Source organism: Emys orbicularis, chromosome 11 (genome assembly GCF_028017835.1).
Source record: "Emys orbicularis isolate rEmyOrb1 chromosome 11, rEmyOrb1.hap1, whole genome shotgun sequence".
Lineage (NCBI taxonomy): Eukaryota > Metazoa > Chordata > Testudines > Emydidae > Emys > Emys orbicularis.
Window position 1 is genome coordinate 51,427,719 of NC_088693.1, and position 22,427 is coordinate 51,450,145.

General features: G+C 38.9%; 1 protein-coding gene across 1 annotated transcript in view; it reads left to right on the plus strand.

Annotated features, from left to right (window-relative positions):
• Window positions 1-2,754: 2,754 nt before the first annotated feature.
• The window catches only part of ANKAR (ankyrin and armadillo repeat containing), a 52,051-nt gene continuing 32,378 nt past the window's right edge, over window positions 2,755-22,427 (plus strand). Inside the window, exons 1-13 of the mRNA XM_065413417.1 lie at window positions 2,755-3,352; window positions 5,103-5,540; window positions 6,030-6,193; window positions 7,556-7,671; window positions 8,626-8,806; window positions 9,564-9,783; window positions 11,535-11,576; window positions 13,072-13,116; window positions 13,662-13,869; window positions 14,796-15,004; window positions 17,917-18,021; window positions 18,667-18,911; window positions 19,151-19,319. Of these exons, the coding sequence (XP_065269489.1) occupies window positions 2,755-3,352; window positions 5,103-5,540; window positions 6,030-6,193; window positions 7,556-7,671; window positions 8,626-8,806; window positions 9,564-9,783; window positions 11,535-11,576; window positions 13,072-13,116; window positions 13,662-13,869; window positions 14,796-15,004; window positions 17,917-18,021; window positions 18,667-18,911; window positions 19,151-19,319 (2,740 nt within the window). The remainder of the gene's footprint in view (window positions 3,353-5,102; window positions 5,541-6,029; window positions 6,194-7,555; window positions 7,672-8,625; window positions 8,807-9,563; window positions 9,784-11,534; window positions 11,577-13,071; window positions 13,117-13,661; window positions 13,870-14,795; window positions 15,005-17,916; window positions 18,022-18,666; window positions 18,912-19,150; window positions 19,320-22,427) is intronic.

The following is a 22,427-nucleotide window of genomic DNA, read 5'->3' on the forward strand; positions in this document are numbered from 1 at the left end:
AAAGCCCTAGACGAGTTCAGGGTAGATCAGAATAAGGCAGGGCCCGTTATTGTTGGACTCTGTTACTTTAGAATCAGTGGGATTAAACATGAGGGGGCCAGAGATTTGAGTCATGAGAGGATGCCCACAGTGCTGGACTAGCTGGAGCAAAAAAGCACTAGATGAGAGCCTGCTGGGCCAGCCTAGCTCCCAGGGGCGGGTTTGCGAGCTGTGCTGTAGGAGCGCTAATTCAGTGTTGTGCAATTTTCCCATTTTGACTCGAGTTTAAGTGTGCTGCTAGTGGTTGTATCGTGTTAACGGGATCCCTGCATTCAGTGAGTCACCGAGACACAGTTATTCCTGCTGCCCCTTGTTTAATTTCATCAAAGATTAATTGGGGTGATGTGTGATCGGGGATAAATTATTCCTAACGTTTCTGTTAGTCACAGACCAACGTTCCCCCCCTCAGGGAGGCTGGCGGAGGCAGTCCGCAGGGTACTGATTCAATCGGAAGCGGGCAGAAGGGGGTGCCCTCATTTAGAAGGTTGCACTGGCAGCTTCCCGGGTGGCTATGATGTCCCCGCCCCACTGCACGAAATGGGAGAAGCCTGCACTAGCTACTGCACCCGCTGTAATATGGAGCCCTGGGCTGGGCCTGGTGCGCAGCCCCGACTCTCGCGCGCTCTCCCTCGCGGGGACACGCGAACTGCGCTTCGGCCGCGGGCACGACCAGCGCGTCGTGCACAGCGCCCCCTGCGGGGGTTGCCAAGGGGAAGCGGCGGCGTCCCGCGTTGCTAAGGTCCCGGCCAGGCCAGGCGCCGCGCGTTTCTCCCGGTTGGGCCGCGGGACTCCCTCCCTTCCCCGCCTCGACCGGCCAGGGCGGAGCCTGGCCCCCTATGGCAGGAGGGACTTGGCGGCTGCTCCCACCTCGCCGCCAGGCTGGTGAGCCGGAGGGCAGGGACCCGCGGGAGGAGGAGAGCTGGGGGAGAAGCCCGGTGTGGGACCCCCGAGGGCGCCGCTCTGTGCTGGGGACGGTGCGATGTGTGTCCCTGGAGGCACGAGGTTGCCAACAGATACCTCATTAAGCCACCCGGACTGGGAAGGCGGTTGTGGCGGTGCTGCCCCCGCCCCCATATGCCTCCAAATTGGTTGCTTTTTTACCCAATGCCTAACTGGCCTGTGGAACTCATTGCCACAATATGATGGAGACCAAGAGTTTAACAGGATTCAGTGTTCCTGTGGATGCCAATGGCTGTAGTTATAATAGTGAACAGTACCAATAAACAAGTTTTAGAAGCTGTATAAATCTCCAAGCTTCCAGACATTAGCCAATTTCTAACTGTTGAAGGTTAGGAGGAAATTTACTTGGGAGCAGATTATCCCATAATGTCTGCTCCAGAGTTTCTTGCACCTTCCTCTGAAGGAGCTGGTACTGGCCACAGTTAGCGGTCTGATCCAGTGTGGCAATTCCTATGGTTTATGTTTTATTTAATCTTTCTGTTACAGTATTTATTTTTAGAGGTTACTTGTAACAATAGTAAATTCAAAGTCATAAATTGAAATGTGATTTTTTTTTTCCCAAGAGGGATTTTCTTTCAAAATCATGAACCCCCTCCTGGATTTTTAAAGGACTATTAAAGATAAGTTTTAAAATGCTAGTATTAATTTTCATGTCACTCCAAGGCCCTGCCAGAATTACACTGCTGTACCTGTTGGGATCTAAATAATCTCTATTTTTTCAGTAGGTGGTTCTAGAGCTTCTGCACTTCCAAAATTAACATTTCACCACTTGCTAGGTTTTCTGGGTGTAGGATTTCTCTTTTTGGATGCTCAAGTGACTGTCTCTCTGTGATTCTGGGTTCTGTGTAAGACAGGACTTATGTCCTGAATCTGCAGGGAGTTATGTTTCCATAAACAGCTTGAGTGAGCAATCCCCAACAGGAAGAAGTATTAGCATGTAGAAAGTGAGAGTTCAAAGGGACAATGTGGGAATGAGTGGTTTCTTGCAGTATTCAAGACCCTGCGTAGGAAGAAGAGGAGAAATGATAAAAGAAATGTATGTCATGCGAATCTGGTGGCCCTGTTTATGAGATACATAATAATGTATGCCTTGGGTAGTAAATGGTATTTAGTGTTTGCTCTGTATTAGAAAACACCATGTGAAGATTTGAGAATTCATTCACAGGTGTCCCGTGCATTACAAGCAAAGACATAGTCCCTGCCTTATAGGGTAATCTGAAAGAAAGGAATTTAAAATGTGGATATTTAAATTATCATTACTAGACTTCATCTTCAACAACCATTTCAGAGTGATGGGGCAGTCACACTTGCCCAGAGCAATTGTTTTAGTCTGTCTGTAAATATCACTACATTGATTTGTACTTTTTCACAGTTGAAGGTTGTTTTTTCCAGCCATGAGGGTCATAGTGTTTTTTTTAAATAACATCTTAGATTCTAAAGCACAAAATGCCTGGCTCCATAAATACATATTTTTTAAAAGTTCACTTGGTTATTGCAAGCTGGCCCAATTCAATCCTTGGATATCATAGGCAAAATGAAGTTCTTGGTTCAAGGAAAATAAAATTTTCAAAGATTGTGTTGCCTTGAAAAAGCTTGGAACACCTCATGTATGCGGTAGTATATTTTAATCTTGTTATTAAAGAGAGTCATTTTTCTTACAAATATTAATACCTACTTAAATAACTATTATACTTGTTTGTCTTATGTTTCTATAAGTATTTAATTTTAGACACCGCAGAAAGGAACTATTGAAGAATGCTGAGGTCTGTCAAAAAAACATTACCTAGAAATGAACAAGCAGATGAGACAACCTACTTAGCAAATTTAGCAGTACAGAGAAATGCCAGTGCCTTCTTTGACAAATTTGACCGAAGTGAGTTACAGGAATTACTTACCACTACCTCTTGTAGCTGGCTGGCTTCTAAAGATGAGCTACGCCAGCCATTAGAACTTCCCAGTGGACTTATGGGTCAGCTAAAAAACATAAGTTTCCCGACTGCAATTTTCCTAGCACCAGTGGTGCCAGATGTACCTTTGGACTGTAAAGAAGTTCATCAGATTGTGAGAGAATTGGCTGTAGGAATTTACTGTTTAAACCAAATTCCTTCCATCAGCTTAGATTCCAATTACGATCACAGCACATCTTGTCAGCTTCCTCCAGCTTACATTGACACCAGAATTGGACAAATCTTGATCAGCGTTGACTACATGTTAAAAGCACTGTGGCATGGTGTGTATATGCCCAAAGAAAAACGTGTCAGGTTCTCTGAATTGTGGCGCTCCAGTATGGATATTGATATGGATGGGAATCCACAAACAGAAAAAAATATTTTTTCAGAGTTTTGTTCAGCAGGTGAGTAAAAAACCAGTTATTTTCTGCTGTTATTTTCAGCCATTATAACCCATTTAAAGAAAAATAATCTTACAAGTGATAAATACTTAGCATATTCCTAAGAGCTAGGGGTCATTATCTGAAAAAGCAAGAGATTGCTGGACAATATGAAAAGTCATCAAGTTGGAAACTAAAAGAAAAATATTTCAAAGATCATTTTTTCAAAATGGTGTTGAGGCACCTATATTAAGCGGCCAGACTTTCAAAAGTGGTCAACACTCTGTAGTTTCCTTTCAGGAAAGTTAACGCTGCAGGGTGCTGAACCCTTCTGAAAATATGGCTCTAAATACTTGGAAAAAAGTTTGTATGTATTTTTTTACAAAGGGTTTTTTTAGATCACAAATTTGGCTTTATTATTAAGATTTAAAATTAGCTACTCTTTTAATATATAACAAATAAGACTGGGCTAAAATAAAAAGAAATCTTCTAAACAAAAGACTAAAAGCACCTGAGAGAAATCCTGTGGCTCTCACAAATATATCTCAAGAACAGCTGATGGTAGAGACTGGTAATGAAATATAGAACCAGGGTCACTGGTTAAAATCAAGCTCAGTTTCGTATTGATTTAATGCGGCTCTCAATCTTTCCAGACTACTGTACCCCTTTCAGGAGTCTGATCTGTCTTGTGTACCCCCAAGTTTCACCTCCCTTAAAAACTACTTGCTTATAAAATCAGACATAAAAATACAAGTGTCACAGCACAGTATTACTGAAAAATTGCTTGCATTCTCATTTTTATCAAATAATTATAAAATAAATCAATTGGAATATAAATATTGTACTTACATTTCAGTGTATAGTATATAGAGCAGTATGAACAAGTCATTGTCTGTATGAAATTTTAGTTTGTACTGACTTCGCTAGTGCTTTTAATGTAGCCTGTTGTAAAACTAGGTAAATATCTAGATGAGTTGATGTACCCCTGGAAGACTTCTGCCTACCCCCACGGGTCCACGTACCCCTGGTTGAGAACCACTGATTTACTGTCATTACTCTTTAGTGGCTTATGAGAAATTAGTTGGTGCCTTAATCCAGTTCCTAGTGACAAGTATACACATTACAAAATCGTGCCCCGTGTTGGCAGTAATTACCTGATCCAAGTCCTATTAAAATCAATGGGAGACTTTCCAGTGACTTAAATGGGAATCAGAGCAGGTCATAACTGGCAGTCTCAGCAGAGAGGAAGTCTCTCACCCCTACTGGTAGTCCCATCAGAACAAGAACAAGGCCACTGCCAAGGGAGTGGGGAGGCGTGTGCTGCAGCTACAGCTCTGACTATTGTGTAGCTAAGTAGAGGGATTCATTTTTCCAGGGCTGTCTATTTGGCATTTTCATGAGCACTAAATTTGCTCGAGAAAAAGATAATCTGAAAGATGGGTGCTATCAGGATGCCCAGTATATCCACTAGAACACTGAGGGAAAGGAGCAACTCTTACTGGGAAATTCCCTAATTCTCCCCCTTCCCCCCGATATAGTTAAATTGCAGTCTGATTTGATACAATTTTGTATATAACAGCAAGGTGATGTTTAATATGTTAATATAAAGATAAGTACATAATATTATGCAATGTAAAAAATAAAAATATCCTTGTCAGAATTAAACAGTTGTATTAAATTATTTTTTTGACAGGCATTAGTTTTTTAAAATATATTTTACTTGCATCCAGTAGCTATATGGTTATTTATGTAGATTTTTGTGTGTGTGATGCAGGTCTAGTTGATCTTTCCAATGAACCAGATTTTGAGGGAATCTATGATGAAAACATGAATGAAGATCCAACTTATGACCCTAACAGTGCACAAGAAAAAAATCTCTTTATGCAGTATGCAGACAATATACTACTTAAGTTGACATTTGGTACTACACAAGTTCAGCAACATGAAAATGTGTGTAAATTTGATGCAGCATATGGGCTTTCTAATGTGATAAAATTGACTGAGGATCACCTTGACACAGTAACATACCAAAGGGTGCAGCAGAGGCTAATTCTTCAGCAAAAACTTGTGAAGAAGCACTTAGAGAAAAAAGCAGAAATCCGTAAGGATATTGAATATCTAAAAATAATGAGCTTTCTGATTCCATTTTTACTTGGCTTAAAAAGAAAGATGAAAATTCCAAATTTAAATCAACTTCTTCAACCATATTCAGGTACGCAGCTTACAAAAAAGACAGGGAATAATTTTGTTTTTATTTTCAAATTGTATATTGTTCATATTATATTAAATTACAGTACTTTAAAAATCATTTGACCATGTATTCTGAAAATTTTAATAAAATTATAATTATATAAGAAAGTGAATGTCTTTTAAGTGCGAAGAAACTAGTATTTTGTACATTCTAAGAGTAGCAACTGCAAATAACTTAATTCAGACTGTGGTAGATAACTTGGATGCTCGTTGTGTACAGGGAGCCAAATTCATCCCTGATGTAATTCTGTTGAAGTCTGTGAAGCTCCAGCATAGTTGAATTTGGACTGAAATATTTATTCTAAACTAGTATTACAGAATCATTTCTCAATGAAACACACTAATATGTAATTGCTTAGCACCTAAGATTTTTAGACAGCATTAAGAAATTAATTATGTTGTAGTACTTTAACCTTCTGTCATGCTCTAAAAAAATGTCCTCTTTTTGTAGATGATAAAGTTAAGACTGAACGAGAATTGCCTCCATTTGTGTTTGGGCCAGATTTTAAATGCCAACATTTTCATTACATAAAGAATGAGTATTTTCATGTCCATGGAGGAATTGAATTTGATGTTGGTACACCTTCTCTTGAGGATGTTTCAGAAAAGATAAAGGTTTTGATTCAGTATCTTTTCTATGATTTGTGTGTGTGTACTTGCAGCTAATATAGTATAAGAGAATATTCTACTTTTGTTAAAAATACCAGTGAGAGCTAAGGAAATCATGTGCTCATGAAAAAGGTGTTATCCTGCAGATTTCTTGGTAAGAGAAATATAGTAGAGCCAGGCTAAAGTAACAGTGCAATATTTCCTTATAGTAAATCTTCAGTGTCATCAGTTTACTAGTTTGTAGCACAACTGTTATGTATGCTGACTTCAGCTGACTATACAGAGTGCACAATGCAAGAATTTTCAGGAAGTTAGGTTTGCATATGTGGGGGGAGAATGACACACTATTTCTCCTCCTCCCCCCCAAAATATACACATATTCACACATTTCTCTTTCATCAGTTCCTTTAGTGTGGGTCTGGCTCCAGTTCTCAGTCTTCAGCATACTTCCATTTGCATCTTCACAGTTTGTCGAGAGTTGGAAGCTCTCTGATTTGCAAACGGTCTGAGTCAGAGGCATTATCCCCCAAATTATATCCTATAGAAAGGACAGGGATTCTGTCCTATAGCCACAGTTATCACCTTAGTGTGACGTCTTAGCTCCATTGAAGTCAATGGGTGTTTTTGTCATTGACTTCTGTGGAACCAGTATTTCACCGTTAGTCTCTACTGGACTTTCAGCTGTGAGGTCAAACATCTACTGATTTTGGATAATGGAATTCAGTTTGTTCTGAATCAGCCCATTGCTCCAGAGCACCATCAAGGTCCCCATGCCATTTTCAGCTGAATGTTCTTCACAGACATGACTAATACTAGAGTTCAGGAGTCTAACAGGACAGAATGAACATACACAGAATGATGGTTGCTGTTTCTACCTGCCATGATTGGTATCCTTGGTTACAGAGGCAGTATTGCCCTAAAGGATGCATAGAATGCAAGGGACAGATTTCTCCCTGTGCAACACAATGCATGGTATTGTATCATAGCCACTCTGAGGGGAAAAATGGCAGTTAAAGGGGCCGGCAAAATCCATTCATTTCCCAGGGATCAAACCTCCTGTCTGTACTAAAGAGAGTGTTTGCTAGGCACAGCCATTGCATCCACATTCAATATCAAGACTATTCCCTCAGTGAGACTTCACATTGGGAGTGGATTTAACTTTCAACAGTCTCTGAAAGCAGCCTGTGTGTGTAGATGCACAGTGATCAGAATGGATTTCAGCTTGTATGTTTGGCATAACACAGACAAAATTTAAGTTGTTGGGCTCTCAGTGACCCTATGGCTCTGGTCAGTTCTTAGCCATTCAGACAACCACTTTATAAATGTAAACATTTACAGTTGGTTAATATAACAATTCTTTTGTTCTAGGCCGTCTTTGATGACATACAGATTTGTGCATCAAACCATGTAGCCCAGTTGTTAGACCCGGATATAGCATACAGAGAACATTACTCCATACCAACCATGGAATTTGATGGAAAGAGGTAAGGAACATGCCTCATACTGTATATTTAAACTATGTAAAAATTGCCAAAGTGATAGTCTGGTGGTTTACTGCTGTTTTCAAAACAATTATTGATTACTTGAACCTGCTGACTATAAATGAAATAAATCACAGTTGTCAAGAACACCAAGTCTGAGTAGTGTTTGAGAAAATGTGTTCTGATCAAAATTTAATTTTAGTAGTCTAAATAATGTTCTGTTTAATATATTAAAGTAATAAAGCTAATTGAGTTACTTGATTAAATTTATGTGTAAACACAATTTTTTAAATCTCATACCCCTAGCTTGTAAACTTTGGTTAAGTTTTCTTGAAATTATGAATTATTCTTAAATTCTGTAGAAACATAATATAAAATTAGGATTCTGTCTCAGAAATATTGTTCCAAGACAATATGAAAAGAAGCATGTTTTAAATCCCAGCAATTGAACGAATTCACACAACTGTATTATACAAAAAATGTAAAAGTGCACAAACAGTCTGAGGCAAATGTTTAGTTTTTAAAATTGTTGTTTGTTGTTAAACTTTTGTAATGTTAGTGTTCTGTAGGAGAGAATGTTTTTATGTAAATATTCAGTAGTTTTAAATAAGATGTATTAAACTTGAAATAAGTATTCTCAGCTATACCAACTACTGAAAAATTCTTAAACTTTTGATTATTCAGACATGTATAGTAGTATAATGATTTTTTGTTTATATATTTTATTAGTCTTCTGTCAATGACAGTACATTGAAAATATTTTTGTATGTAAAGACACAGAGCCGGATCCCCATTTGGTGTAAAGTGGTGTAGCTCCAATGACTTTAAAGGTACTCTGACAACTTCTACCAGCTGAGGACCTGGCTGTGTATTTTAATTTTATATATAAAAGCACAAAGTACACAAAAGAGCTAAAATGTTTCCTTTTAAACTTCTTTGTTTTGTTTTTTGTTACAGCTACTATGTGATCTCCATTGAATTGGAAACTTTTTATCAGCAGCTATATAAAACCCCATGGTGGGGAGCCATAAATGAAATAATAAGCACTCTCAAGCCTAAAAGGCTTCCATTAACTGATATCCAGTCACTGGAGCAATTCAAGAAAAGATTTGGTTATAAGAAAGCTATTAAATGCAAGGTATCCTACTTATTGTATAATTGTTTTTCTGAAAGAGCATTTATACTCTGGAAACTGACTCTAAAAATGGCTTTATGTTGAATGTCTCTTGATTCCAGAATAAGTTTGCACAGTTTACAAGTAAAACAATGATTTTTTTAATAACTGCCAGTGCTGCAGGTTCCACCTGAAATCTAACAGTGAAGCTGTATTTTTTGAGGCTCATGCACATCATCAGTGATGATTCTGCAGGCAAAATTGTGGCTTCAGTAACATCTCTCTAAACCCACTATTCTCACATTCTGTTCTCATTTACATAAGAGCAACCCCATTCTCTTTAATAGAATTAAACAAGTATAACAAAGGGCAATAATTTGACTATGCACTTGTAACTCGATTGATTGCTTTATGCATTATCAACAGAATAGAAATTGGCTCACACTCCTGTTGTACATCTTTGATGCTGCAGTGTAAACAGGAGTAAAATGTAATAAAAAGTTGTTGTTTAGTCTCAAGTAAATAGACGTGATTCTGAATACACAGGGGGCAGATCCGTTGAGTAGTATGCTGCCATTTTTAAATAGTCATTTTCAGGGTCCAGACACACATTTGTTGAAGTCCAGGGAGTTAAGTGGATTTACATCTGCTAAAGATCTTGCCCTCAATATAGACCCACAATTTAAGAATTGGAGGTTGCCTCTTCCCAGTGTCTCCTTTTCCAGTAAATGTTTTATTCCTCTTTGACATACTGTCTATTATTCTATTTACATGGATTTAGAGTTTACCTTATGGTATGAAGTCTGCTGCTGAGAGAGGACTATCTGCTATCTTCTATACTTTTTGTCGTAAAACATCTACTTCCAGTCTCAGTGTTGTAGATGAATATGGTTATGCTCTTCTCCATCATGCTTCCATACACAACCGTGTGCCAATTATCTGTCAGCTGATTAAATCTCATTTGAATATCAATCAGAGGCGCAATGTTCACTTTAACCTGGGTAAGATATGAGATATATATATATATTGGCATAGATCACCTTTTCCTTTCCTGCATTTAAGGAGGCTGGTGGATTTATAGGAGGGGTGTGTGTGTGTGTCTGTCTGGAAACTGGGCTAATTTAAGTGTGAAGTCTTTGTTATGATAAGTTTATGGAGGGGATGGTTTGATGGGATAACGTGATTTTAGTCAATAGGTCAATAACGTGCCATCGCTGGTAATTAGTAACAATGGTCAATGATGGGATATTAAAAGTTACTACAGAGAACTTTTTCCAGAGGGTCTGGCTGGAGAATCTTGCCCGCATGCTCGGGGTTCAGCTGATCACCATATTTGGGGTCGGGAAGGAATTTTCCTCCAGGGTAGATTGGCAGAGGCCCTGGAGGTTTTTCGCCTTCCTCTGCACCATGGGGCAGGGGTCGCTTGCTGGAGGATTCTCTGCGACTTGAAGTCTTTAAATCACAATTTGGGGACTTCAGCAGCTGAGTCAAGGGAGAGAATTATTCCAGGAGTGGGTGGGTCAGCTTTTGTGGCCTGCATCATGCGGGAGGTCAGACTAGATGATCATAATGGTCCCTTCTGACCTTAAAGTCTATGAGTCTATGAGTCTATATGTCGGGAAGCTATGATTGTGGGGGCCCCATGTTCCCTGTCACTTCCATCACCAGAGGGGAGCTCTCTGATAGGGGGGAGTCATGGAAGGAGGGAATACCAGAACAGTGGAATGTTTCTTCTTTCTAAACCTTGTGAAAGCCTCTCTGCAGGAATTTCACAGGGATCCAGATTTGTGAAGTGAGAGGCAAGGGGCTGGGGAGGACATTCATTCTATATCTCATTCTCTCCTCTTCAAAAACCGTGGAGTAGAGCAGTGCAAATTACTGCAAGTTGAATTCACATAAATTTACTGATCTATTAAATCTACACCTTCGGGCATTTCTGGACATCGGCAGTTGGGGGAGCACATGTGGCTGCACTGTTTCTTTTGTTAGGTACTGCAAGGAGCCAGGGGAGCCATGTGGCAATATAGAGGAAAGTATCTTTCATGTGGGTGGCCTTTGTATCTAGCAGATCTCCAAGATCCGTGGGATTGTAGATGCACAGATTTTTAAGACTACTACGATCATCTCGTCTGATTTCTTGCATAATACATTTCACCTAGTAATTCCTATAATGGAGGAAATTATTTTTTCCTACTACATCAGTGAACACTATCAAGCTCATGAACTGAGGTTGAATCAGAGGACTTTTAAGAAAGATATGCAATATAGATTTAAAGACTCTAAGTAATGATGAATTTATCACTGGACCCCTGACCTCTTCTGTGGTGGGGAGGAAAGAGGGAACAAATTCCTCTGCACTGGAATAACATGTTGGGCTGTATGGGTTCCAGAGCATTTGTGGGCAACAGAAAAGTTTCCCTCCCTAGAAATATTAGAAACCTCCTCTGTGACCACTCTTTGTTTTCTTTCTGCAATGTACAGTATAGTCCAAAATGTGCTTTACAACTAATTTTATAAATGTATCAATCTCTCTTTGTGAATTTCAGCCTGTGCTTTTACAGTCGTCACCATCCAGCTTTTCAGTTTCTTTAAATTACTGCCATAATGTAGCCCTCTAAGTTTCCATTTTGCTTGATTTATGACATGTATACAAATATAATTAGAAATATATAGAATTAGAATATATCCAATATACGATTTAATAAAAACATGTAGACTGTAGCTAACGATCATAAATATATTTTTGTTTTAGGAAGACGTTCACAGAAGAGTGAGACTAAGGGGGACAGAGCTGGTAATTAGTACATTAAATATTATGAGACCTTTTAGTATTTTTTGTTGTTATAAATATACAATGTAAGCAAAAAAGAGTTCATCTCAAGAAAGGGAAGATTTGACATTTTAATGAAAATTAGAAGGTAGAGTCTACTGGCCAAGTCTTGTCTCTACTCAGCTTTTACTGAAGCAAAACTCCCACAGAAGCCATGAACTTTGACTAAGTACATTAGGATTTTGATGTAAAAGAAGGGGAAGCTGAGTGGGGGATGGGTACATATTGCATGGGAACTTGGAAGACTTGTTCAGAGTTCTACTTAAAGCTGTCTGTAATTCTTTCATCAGTAGTAAACTAAGTTCCAGCCATGGGAAGGTAGTCCCAATATGTGATGTCTCATGATTACTGTAACTGGGATTTCATGAAAACATTAGAGGAAAGCTATAGGATTTGCACTGGAAAATTCTACATTTCACTTGTCAGCAGCTCCTATCTTCCACACCTTCATTCTAGGGGATAGGTTTCATATTTTAGAATTCTTTGGCTTGTCATCTGCTGTGTTTAAGAATATATGGAAAATAGTTAATTCTCCTCTAGAGCTTGGTGTTTCAGTTCTAAGTGAATAATTGCTTTGCTTTGAAATCCAAAGCCAATGCATTCAATGTGATCTTTACTGAGGTAGGGAAACCTTCTTTTAAACTATCCAGTTGCCTGACTGCTCTTTAAATTTTTCAGAGAAATTTCTTGATATAAGTGATCTCAGCCAGTTCAATGAGTGTTGCAAGTTAAGAGGCTGAACAGCCCTTTATGTTCCTTTTCTTTAAGAAAAAGGAGATGGAGTGCAGACACTTATTCTGCCAAGACTGGAGATCCATTAATTAAATAATGGATAAGTTCTGTTTTTATAGGTCTTATTATCTGAAACTAACTACTTCCTCACTACTGTTCATGTTATTTATTCCTTGATACATTCCCAATTCAAACCTAATATAAGTGTTTTGAACTCCATTTAAGTACATCTTTTAATCCTTTTTTACTTGACAAAGGAACTGATAGTTAGGAGCATTAAGGGACTATGCCTTCTCTGGTGGAACATATCCTCTAGTGTGGGCACTATAGTTGCCCCATAATTCTAAAACTTCAATTCTAAACCCCACTTCCTTACTGAGGTGTCTCCAGGTGTGGTAAATTCTCCAGTGGACATAGAGTCTATGTAGTTGTCTCTACCATCTCACTACAGCCTCCACTTTCATGCACTGTACTATAAACTTTGCCTTTAGTGGAACACAGCTCAGTATCAGTTTTAGAAAAAAGTATACTATGACTCCAATCCTTCATTAGGCTCCACACAGCCACAGAATCCCTATTAAAGTTGCCTAGGCTTCTATAGGGATCTGGTTGCATAGCACAGATTGGAGACTGTGGGTCTGTGATACTACCTGTAACGGTCCTGGGTCTGCTATGCTTTCAGAGTAGTGCCAATATATCTGATTGTGTTAAATATGTTCACTTTCAGGAAAACCAAATTTGCAAGAAAAGGAGACCTCTGGGGAAAGAACTGGTGAGTGGTAAAGAAATCAAATATTACCTTTATTATCTTTACCTATGCAGCATGTGGAAGCTAGAAAGATTACAGCTAAGGAGCAGAGAAATGGAATATTTTTATTAAAACTAAGGAGTTCATACTTTAAGAAAATGTGTTTCCACACTGCTTAAGTCTGTCCAAGGCTTTGAAAGCTATAAAAATAAGATTTTTCCATGACTTGCGTGGGATGGAAGGCAGGATGTTTGTTTTGTTTGTTTGTTTTGAAAAGTATAAAATACTATATTATTACCACTGAAGTTATAACTTCGGACATCTTTAGTTTTAAATCTGTTGATACATTCAGATGTTTTCCTTTTATCTCAAAAGCTTCAATTTGATATTAACTCAAGACCTCGTAGAGATGAATAACTTATTCTGTGATTAGAATGGCATGAAAACAGTGCTGGTAAAACTGGCAAATAGTTACGTGGAGATTTTACATCATGTTTTGCAGGCACAGTTTAGGTGCATCACTTTGAAAATTATGCCCATTGTATCAGCTTTTTTTATGTATCCATTAGCTTTAGGCCCTACTGCTTTACACCTGGCAGCTCAGTGTGGATCCATTGAAGCACTTACTTGTCTTCTGGCCCTTAAGGCAGATTATAAATTAACGGATGATCGAGGCTGGATGGCTATACATTTTGCTGCATTCTATGACAACATTTCCTGTATCACGGTTCTCTATAGAAAAGACCCAGATCTACTAGAGGCTGAAACAACAGCTGAGTAAGTCACTAGAGTTTTAACACTGTGACGATTGGTGCTTTATCTTTTATATAATACAGTGTGCTTGAAAGACCACAAATATGCCCCCTCTCCTAAAATTTCTGTCTTGCCATACAAATACAGCCCCGTATTGGAAGATGAATTAGCCTTTCTAGAATGAGGAGTAAAATAACAGTATTTATATGCTCATATATATGTCCTTAATTATATGGGAGCAACTCCTTTGGCTTTAATGGGAGTTATATGTATTGGGGCCCCATTGTCTCCAGGCTGTACAACTTCAGTGTTATCATACTCATGATTGTGAATTTCTATTGCTCATGATGCTCCTATGCTCTGGGTGGGTGAAGGAATGTTATAAGCAATAGAAATTCAGGACCTAATTTTGCTGTCCAATAGGATTGTGCAGCACCCACTCAGGTCAACAGAAGTTACATTTCTGTATGAGGTCAGAATTGGGCCCTCAAAGTCCTGAGACATATTTAGGCTATAGCATAAAATCATTGTTTTGTGGGGAAGAAAAAGAGGAGACCTGCTGAAATCTTGAAGATGCACTCTCAGCATCATTCAGTCATGATACTGCACAGATATCTACCATTGAGAAATAGGAAAAGAAGGACCTAATGCAATCTCAGTGGCAATCAGTGTAAAAACTACCACTGACTGAGTAGAATTTGGTATGACCACCAGGGAGCCTCAGCTAAGTCAGAAATCAGATGAACAATTAAAAATCAAACAAGCAGAAACTGTAAATCCAAGACAGATTAATCTGAACAGAGAGTTTATGCATTCACATCCTCATGGATTCCATTTTTGAAAAATAATAGTTTATAATCAGCTGAAATAACTATATGAAATAAACTTGTTTGCATACTTCATATTTTATTACATATTAATTTATACCACAATATGTTTGTGTTCCATAGATATCATTCTACTCCACTATTGCTTGCAGCCACATCTGGAGCATTAGACACTCTTCAATATTTGTTTTCTCTTGGTGCCAACTGGAAGAAAACTGACAGTGAAGGAAACAATATAATTCATTTAGCAGTGCTGTACTTTCACACAGAAATTCTCAAGCATCTAATACAGCTAGATAATCCAGATCTTCCAGTTTGGAATACTCTTGTAGGTAAGCACATACATTCTCTCTAAAATAAAAAGTCTGTGTATGATTCATTTTAACCAGTGGTATTTTCCCTAAAATGGTGAAAATATCTATAGTTAATGTACTTCCCAAACCAAGCTACAAATAATGAAAAATAGAATTTTGAATGTTTTGGGGCTAAATTGTATCTCTAGCTTTCCCTGTGAAGTCCATTAATTTGAATGGAGTTGCAGAGGCGTTACTGAAGGCAATCTGGTCCTTAATTGTTATATGATGAATATAATATAGTTTCTATTTTTAGCATGCAGGAACTATCTACTCTTCATGCAGCAAAAAATAGCTTTATTTTGATACTATTTTAATTACCATTGAGATCACTGTATCTTATTTTTTCAGACACCTGTTTCTCCTACTGTCTTAGGCCCTGATCCTGCAAACACTTAAGCATGTGCTTAATTTTATCCATGTGAGTAATCATATTGAGCTCAATGGGACTACTCAACTGTTTAAAATTATTCACATATATAAGTGTTTGTAGGCTCAGGACCTTTGCGTGTAATTCAGAAAGACATATTTCCAGCTTCTGCATTACTGAAGCATACCCAGCAATTTATTATTTTAAATTGCAACTTTACAGCCTCCTTTTCAAAACCATTGGGATATCCATAAAAATACATCTGCACTTACTGTACATATAAATAAGTAGGTACTTATGTGTGCAGTTATCCAGTTGGGATGCAGAGAAGGAATTTTGCAGGTATAACTTTTACATCCATGTTTGAAAATTAGTCCCCTTCTCTTTCCTGGACTTTTTTTTTGCATAAAAAGGCTCTTTGGCTATCATTGGGTTTTAAGCACACTTTATAGTCCCGATTTTCCAATCAGATGCACACAGTGAATTCTTATGTCCACATGGAGTCTCACTGTTTTCAGGAGGGCTCCACATTACCACAGTGTTCTACCTATGCAAATTGATTGCGGGACTGGGGCCTATGTCAGCCCCTGACTCTCTTATCTTTTAAAACAGTAAATTCTGATCCATAAAAGAAATGGTTTTCTACCATTATAATATAAAGGGAAGTGCCCTTCACCTAGTAATGAGCTCATTGGGCCAGATCCTCAGCTGCAGTTGAGGTATGCTGAGCACAGCTGAGGAATATGGAGAGCAAAGACCTTCTTTATACTCCCCTGATCCTGGAGCTGCTGAATACTGCCTCAATCTGTGTCAGCTGCCAATGGGGCCATTATGGCAAACAGGGATTCCTAGATATAGGGAACCACAGGCCAGACCTCTAGTCCCTAACCACAGCCCCAACACTGGCAAGCGGTGATATAAAAGCTGCCTGAGTATCCTTATATGTAGGGGAGACCAGAGTTACTTGATTTAGGTCAGCTTTGCTCTGGATTAGGGCAATTAACTCCAATCTGGAATATAATGAAGAAGGAGTTGAGTATCCATCAAGTTGTCTCCTTATATAGTAATGGTTTCAGTTGCTGCTTCTGGCATATGTGAATAAGGGTTGCACAAAAGACAAACAGGGCCTTACATGCTATTCAAAACTGTTCCCAGTTGGGGCATTTATTCAAATTGTGATTTCATTTAAATAATTTCCCTTTGTACTTATACATGTAATTAAATAGCTTTGCTTCGAACTAAGCAGGTCAACTTTACATCATAATATAGAGAATAAATACTCTACAGCTGAAGTAATATTAAAGGAAGATTATATGGGACACTCAATTTAAACCCTGCTAATGGCAGTTAATGATTTTACTAGGTGAGGACACTAGGAAGAGGATTAAGATGGGAGGATATATTTTCTTACAGTAGAAGCAATGCAAGCAATGTAATAGAAACATAACGTTAAAATGAGGCACTTATCATGTTATCCTACCTTTCCACAAACCTTTCTTCATTTAATTTGTGCTAGAGAGAATGTAAACAGTTGCCCATACCCTTTGGGGTTGCCCCAAACTGAAATATTTTTGAAATGAGAGGTGTTCTTGGTAAATATTGTTAGATTTGGAGCCTGAAATGAATACCACCTAACAGCAACAAACTGTTTCTTTGATTATTTATGTAGAAAGCACATATACTTAATCTGGTTGCTGCCATGGTACAATTTTTAAAGTAGACTGCTAAAGTGGACTACTTGCTATATGCAAAGACACACACAGAAAACCAGTACATAGCACACACACAAATGTAATGTTTGGACTCCCTGATCCTATGGTTATTTTTGAGAATATAGACCTTTGATCACCAAACTAAAAAGTAAATATGGATATATGTAAAATTGCTGGGAAGAAGGCAGTTATTAGGACTTGAAAATCACCTTAAATGTTAAGTACAGGTTGGCTATTTGAATTTTAAGCCATAACAGAAAGGTTGATTTAACGATAAATTCAGATTGTTTATATTGTTTCAAGTGCAATCAGAGGAACAACATTTGAGGGTTGCAGAGAATTTCCATTGACAGTAATGGAAGTTTTGCATAGGAGGGGTTTGGTGCAATATGAGAGCACTCCTATCCAAGAAGAGAATTTTTCCTTTATTGTGAATCTCATTGTAACAAACTGGTATATGTGCACACACGTACTCATTCCTATCGTAGTACTTAGCTGCCAGTCTGTGGAACAACACTGTAAACTGGAGAAGTTTTTTTTAAAACTATGAGCTCCAACAAGGATTGTTTTTTCTTACCCACATGGAAACATATGTGGAGTAAAATACGGACCCCATTGAAGTCAGTTAAATTTGATGGAGCCAGGATTTTTATCCCTGATTGGCGTATCCTTATGATAAAAGCCATTAAAAAGGACAACTGAAAAAGTATGTTATTTTTAAGTTCAAATAATCTTTAAAGTTCACGTTCAATGACAGCTGTGTTTTTGTGAAATGAAAATGTTTTAAAAATGTTTTACATTCCCAACAGAGATGTTACAGTGTGAAGACTCTACGAGGCCAGAAATGGCAGTTAGATCCTTGGAAGTTCTCTGTTTAGCAAAAGATTTCTACTGGAAATGCATTTTGGATTCAGGTGATATAAATAGCATAGCAAGTGTACTTGATTTTATTTTAACATCTTAAAGCCATAAGTTTTCGTAAAATTAATTGGCTGTCATGTCATCATTCATTATCAACAATACTAGTGCATAAATAAAGAGTCTCCAAAGGTGCTACAAAGCAAAACTGTGATAATTTCAGCTCAGTTCAAAACCGAAGGTTTAAAATATATATTAAATGAAACTCTAACATGGGTCACAAGTGTAAAAAAGCTGCTTAACTTGAAGGATAGTTTCAACAACCTGAAGGAAGGCTTTAAAACAGGATTTCAAGAGTGAGGAGAAGTAGTAAGAACTGACATAAATAAGGGTCTGGCTGGGGCCTCTAAAATAAAAATGCCTCTGCATTGGTTTAGTCCTTGTTCATTTGGCAAAAGTAGTATTTTATTGTGTGTCTGGAGTTGGAATGGAGTTTCCATTAGATTATAATATTTATAGGTGGATTAAATTTTAGGCCTTGGCATGTTAAGTGTCCCTGTCATTTGTTTTTATTTTTGAAATTACTAAAATATTTCATGTAATTCTCATAAACTCAGTTTAAAATAAATAATAAGCAAATGTGATATTGGATGCCTGTCACACTGACTATAATCATGGGTTTGTTTTCTTATTTATTGCAGGTGCTATCCCCTCTCTAATCAATCTGTTGAAAGGCCACCAGATCAAGCTGGCATGTATAACATCAGGGGTGTTGAGTAATATTTCACCACACATCACCATTTCTAAAGCTTTAGTAGAAGCAGGAGGCATTTCAGTATTAATTGAATTGTTGGGTTCTGGTGAACCTGAACTGCAATCTCGCTGTGCTGTTATCCTATACGATATTGCCCAGTTCGACAATAATCAAAATATCATTACTGAGCTGGTGAGCCTAATTCAGGAACTTTTAGTTACGTTCACGTTTTTTACTTTCTAAAAAGGACTGGATTTTTTTAAAATCCTTTGCTTTTCCAATATGAGGTAATTTTCATAGTTGATGAAACCTATTTGACATCTTTTGTTCCATTCATTTATATATACTGTGAGGCACATGGAATGTAATTGCAATGGCTCTTTCTTTGGGATTGTTCCATATTACATTCATATGCTTTTTTCCTTCCTTAGGGTGGAATCCCTCCTTTGATAAATCTTTTGAAAATTAAATTACAGGATTTGTTAGTTAATGTAATAAATTGTATCCGGGTGTTATGCATCCAGAACAAACAGAATCAAAGCACAGTGAAGGAACATCAGGGTATTCCAGCACTTGTTGAGTTTCTAACTTCACAATCAGGTAAACTTTTATTTTTACATGTTTGTTTAATATTCTTACTATAGACATTTGGAAAAAGGAAACTCCGCATATTAGTAATGATTTGAGTATTATTATATACTCCTGGGGGAATTCTGCAACAAAAAATTGAAAATTCTGCACATAATATTTTCAAATTCTGCATGTTTTATTTGTCAAAATAACACAATCTAATCACACCAGTTTCAATTATTATTGGTCATTTATGTCAAAATACCTGTCAGCAAGTATGTCTGTAACAATACAGACAACAAAAAAGATTCAGGAAATGTTTTTTGACCAATAGATTACTTAGTCCTATGAATACAGAACTCTGAGTAATAATTCATTTCAACTACAATGCAGAACTGTATTTCCCGCACCTCTCAGAAGCAGTGCAAAGCCTTGGGGGAGTCAGGGGTAACGGAGGAGCTGAGGAAGAGGGAAGTAATTGCTGGGAAGGAGCCTGGATGTGAACTTGGAGCAGGGTGGATTTGATTTAAATCACTAGTCAGGAAGACTCGATTTAATCATTGGTTTCTACATAAAAGTGCATTCTTGTTGGTTGTTATAACCAGGGCCGGCTCTAGGCACCAGCAAAACAAGCTGGTGCTTGGGGCGGCACATTTTTAGGGGCGCATGGCCGGCGCCAGAATGCCGCCCCTAAAAATGTGCCCCGGCCGCCCTAGCTCACCTCTGCTGCTGCTGCCGCTCGCGCAAACAGCTGATTCCCGCGCCGCTACTCGCCCTCCCTCCCAGGCTCTCAAGCCTGGCAGGGAGGGGGAGCAGCGGCGCACAAATCAGCTGTTTCGCGCGCCGCGGCCACTCGGAGTCTCCCCCTCCCTCCCAGGCTCACAAACCTGGGAGGGAGGGGAGATCCCGAGCGGCCGCAGCGCGCGAAACAGCTGATTCGTGCGCCGCGGCCGCTCGGAGTCTCCCCCTCCCTCCCAGGCTCTCAAACCTGGGAGGGAGGGGGAGATCCCGAGCGGCCGCGGCGCGCGAAACAGTTGTTTCGCGCGCCGCTGCTCCTCCTCCCTCCCAGGCTTGAGAGCCTGGAAGGGAGGGGGAGACTCCAAGTGGCCGCGGCGCAGGCGCCGCTTCTCCCCCTCCTTCCCTCCCTCCCTCCTAGGCTTGAGAGCCTGGGGGAGGAGGCAGGGCTGGGGATTTGGGGAAGGGGCGGAGTTGAGGCGGGGCCGGGGGTGGGGTAATTAAAAAACGGGGGGGGGGGGCAAAATTGTTTTTGCTTGGGGCGGCAAAAATCCTAGAGCCGGCCCTGGTTATAACCTTAATACATATTCTTCACAACTCAGAGATAGATGTAGGTTTCATTTTTAGAAGGTATACACTATACATTTTTAAAGTGATTTATTTTGAAAACTTTTCAGATTAGTTTTACAGCTATATCAGAAAATGAATGATTGTTTGGTTATTTCATTTACCAAAGGTAATTGAAGCAGATATTTATGACACCATTGGCAGGTGAACTATCTCCAATTCAACAGATTAATCATTAATATTTGGAGGATTTTCTTGCCATGCTGTATTAGGAGGAGAACATCACCAGACACACATTTAAATTGTTTTATTTAACTATTTCTCACCTCTATATATTATTTATTTATTTAAAACATTTTTGCTGTTAACAAGCATGTTATCTCTGGAGACACAAATCCACAATTTGAGAACTGCAAAACTAACCATCTCTGATGGTATCTTCTAGACTGAGCACTGAGTCCCATTGGGTAGATAGAAAGATTAACCTAAATTTATCTATACAGAAGCCCCTGGAACTCCATAAGATTGGGTCCCTAATTCATGAACTATTGGAACTCATTAACAAAACTTTTCTTAAACATTACATGAATATATTGTCTCATTCTATAGAATTAGAATTTATAATCCCTATTCCATGATGAGATATCTTTGAGCTACAATGTATTTTAAATAAAACTATCTTTAGATAGGTGTTTTCCTCAAAAAGCATTTTATCAAAAAAATCCAATTTAAATAAAAAATTATTTTTATCCACCTTGACTTGGAGGGTTGTTGGGTATAGATGGGAAAAGTATGGAACAGGTTTTTTGGGGGGGTGAGGAGGGAGTGCTAGGGAGCTTCCCCCATCCAGACCCTGGCTGACCCCTAGTCTCTCCCATTCAGTCAGGCACATCTGTCTGGCCCCCATGTGTCCTTGCACCCCCTGTCCACAAATGTCTCTCCACCTCCACTCAGACACCCACTCCCCCCATCCCCATGTGCCCCTGCACCTCCTCCCCCCTGTGGTCCTGCGCCTCTCCTCCCATTCAGCCCCTGCCCCACTCTGTCCTCCCCCACTAGCCCTTATCAGCCTCTATCTGACCCTCCAGCAACCCCACACTGTCTGTCTCCCCATAGCCCTTGTCTCCTGACCTGACCCGACAGGCACTGTGAAAAAGGCAGGCTCTTTCTCTTCCCTGGCTCGCCAGAAGCTGCTGCTCTGTTCTATCACCACAGCGCCCTCTGGTAGGAAAAAGGTGGAACTGCAGCAACTTTCCGGCAGAAGCTTTTTTCTGAGCAAAAAAATAAAAATATGCATGACTCATTAATTATGCACGTGCGCAGTGGTGCAGAATTTCCCCAGGAGTAACTATTTTTGCTTGATTGTTGTAGGGTCTGATCCAAAGCCACTGGAGTCAGTTAAAAAAATCCCATTGACTTCAGTGGGCTTTGAATCAGGCCCTTGTTGCCCATGTTAATGTTTTGCTACTTAGACTAGTTTTTCACAATATTTCCATGCAAGTTACTTTAAAATTGCCTTCAGACTGGGTAAATTTGTTTACAAATAATTTGCAGACCCTGAAAGAAAAAGACATCGGAGGGTAGATTGGCAGGGGACATTCTGTGCTCAATTCTACCCTGTGCAACTTAATTGATTTGAGTGGAGTTGCATTGGTGTAGAATTTTACTATTTTTTCTTTTTCATACTTTGGTTTTCATTTATAACAACCCAAAGTATATGAGAACAAGTCCTATATGTACAATTTATACATGGGTGATAATACAATATTCATGCAATATTAAGGTTAATAATTTATCTGCAAAAAGCTTACAAGAAGTGTTCTGCCTAATCTCCCA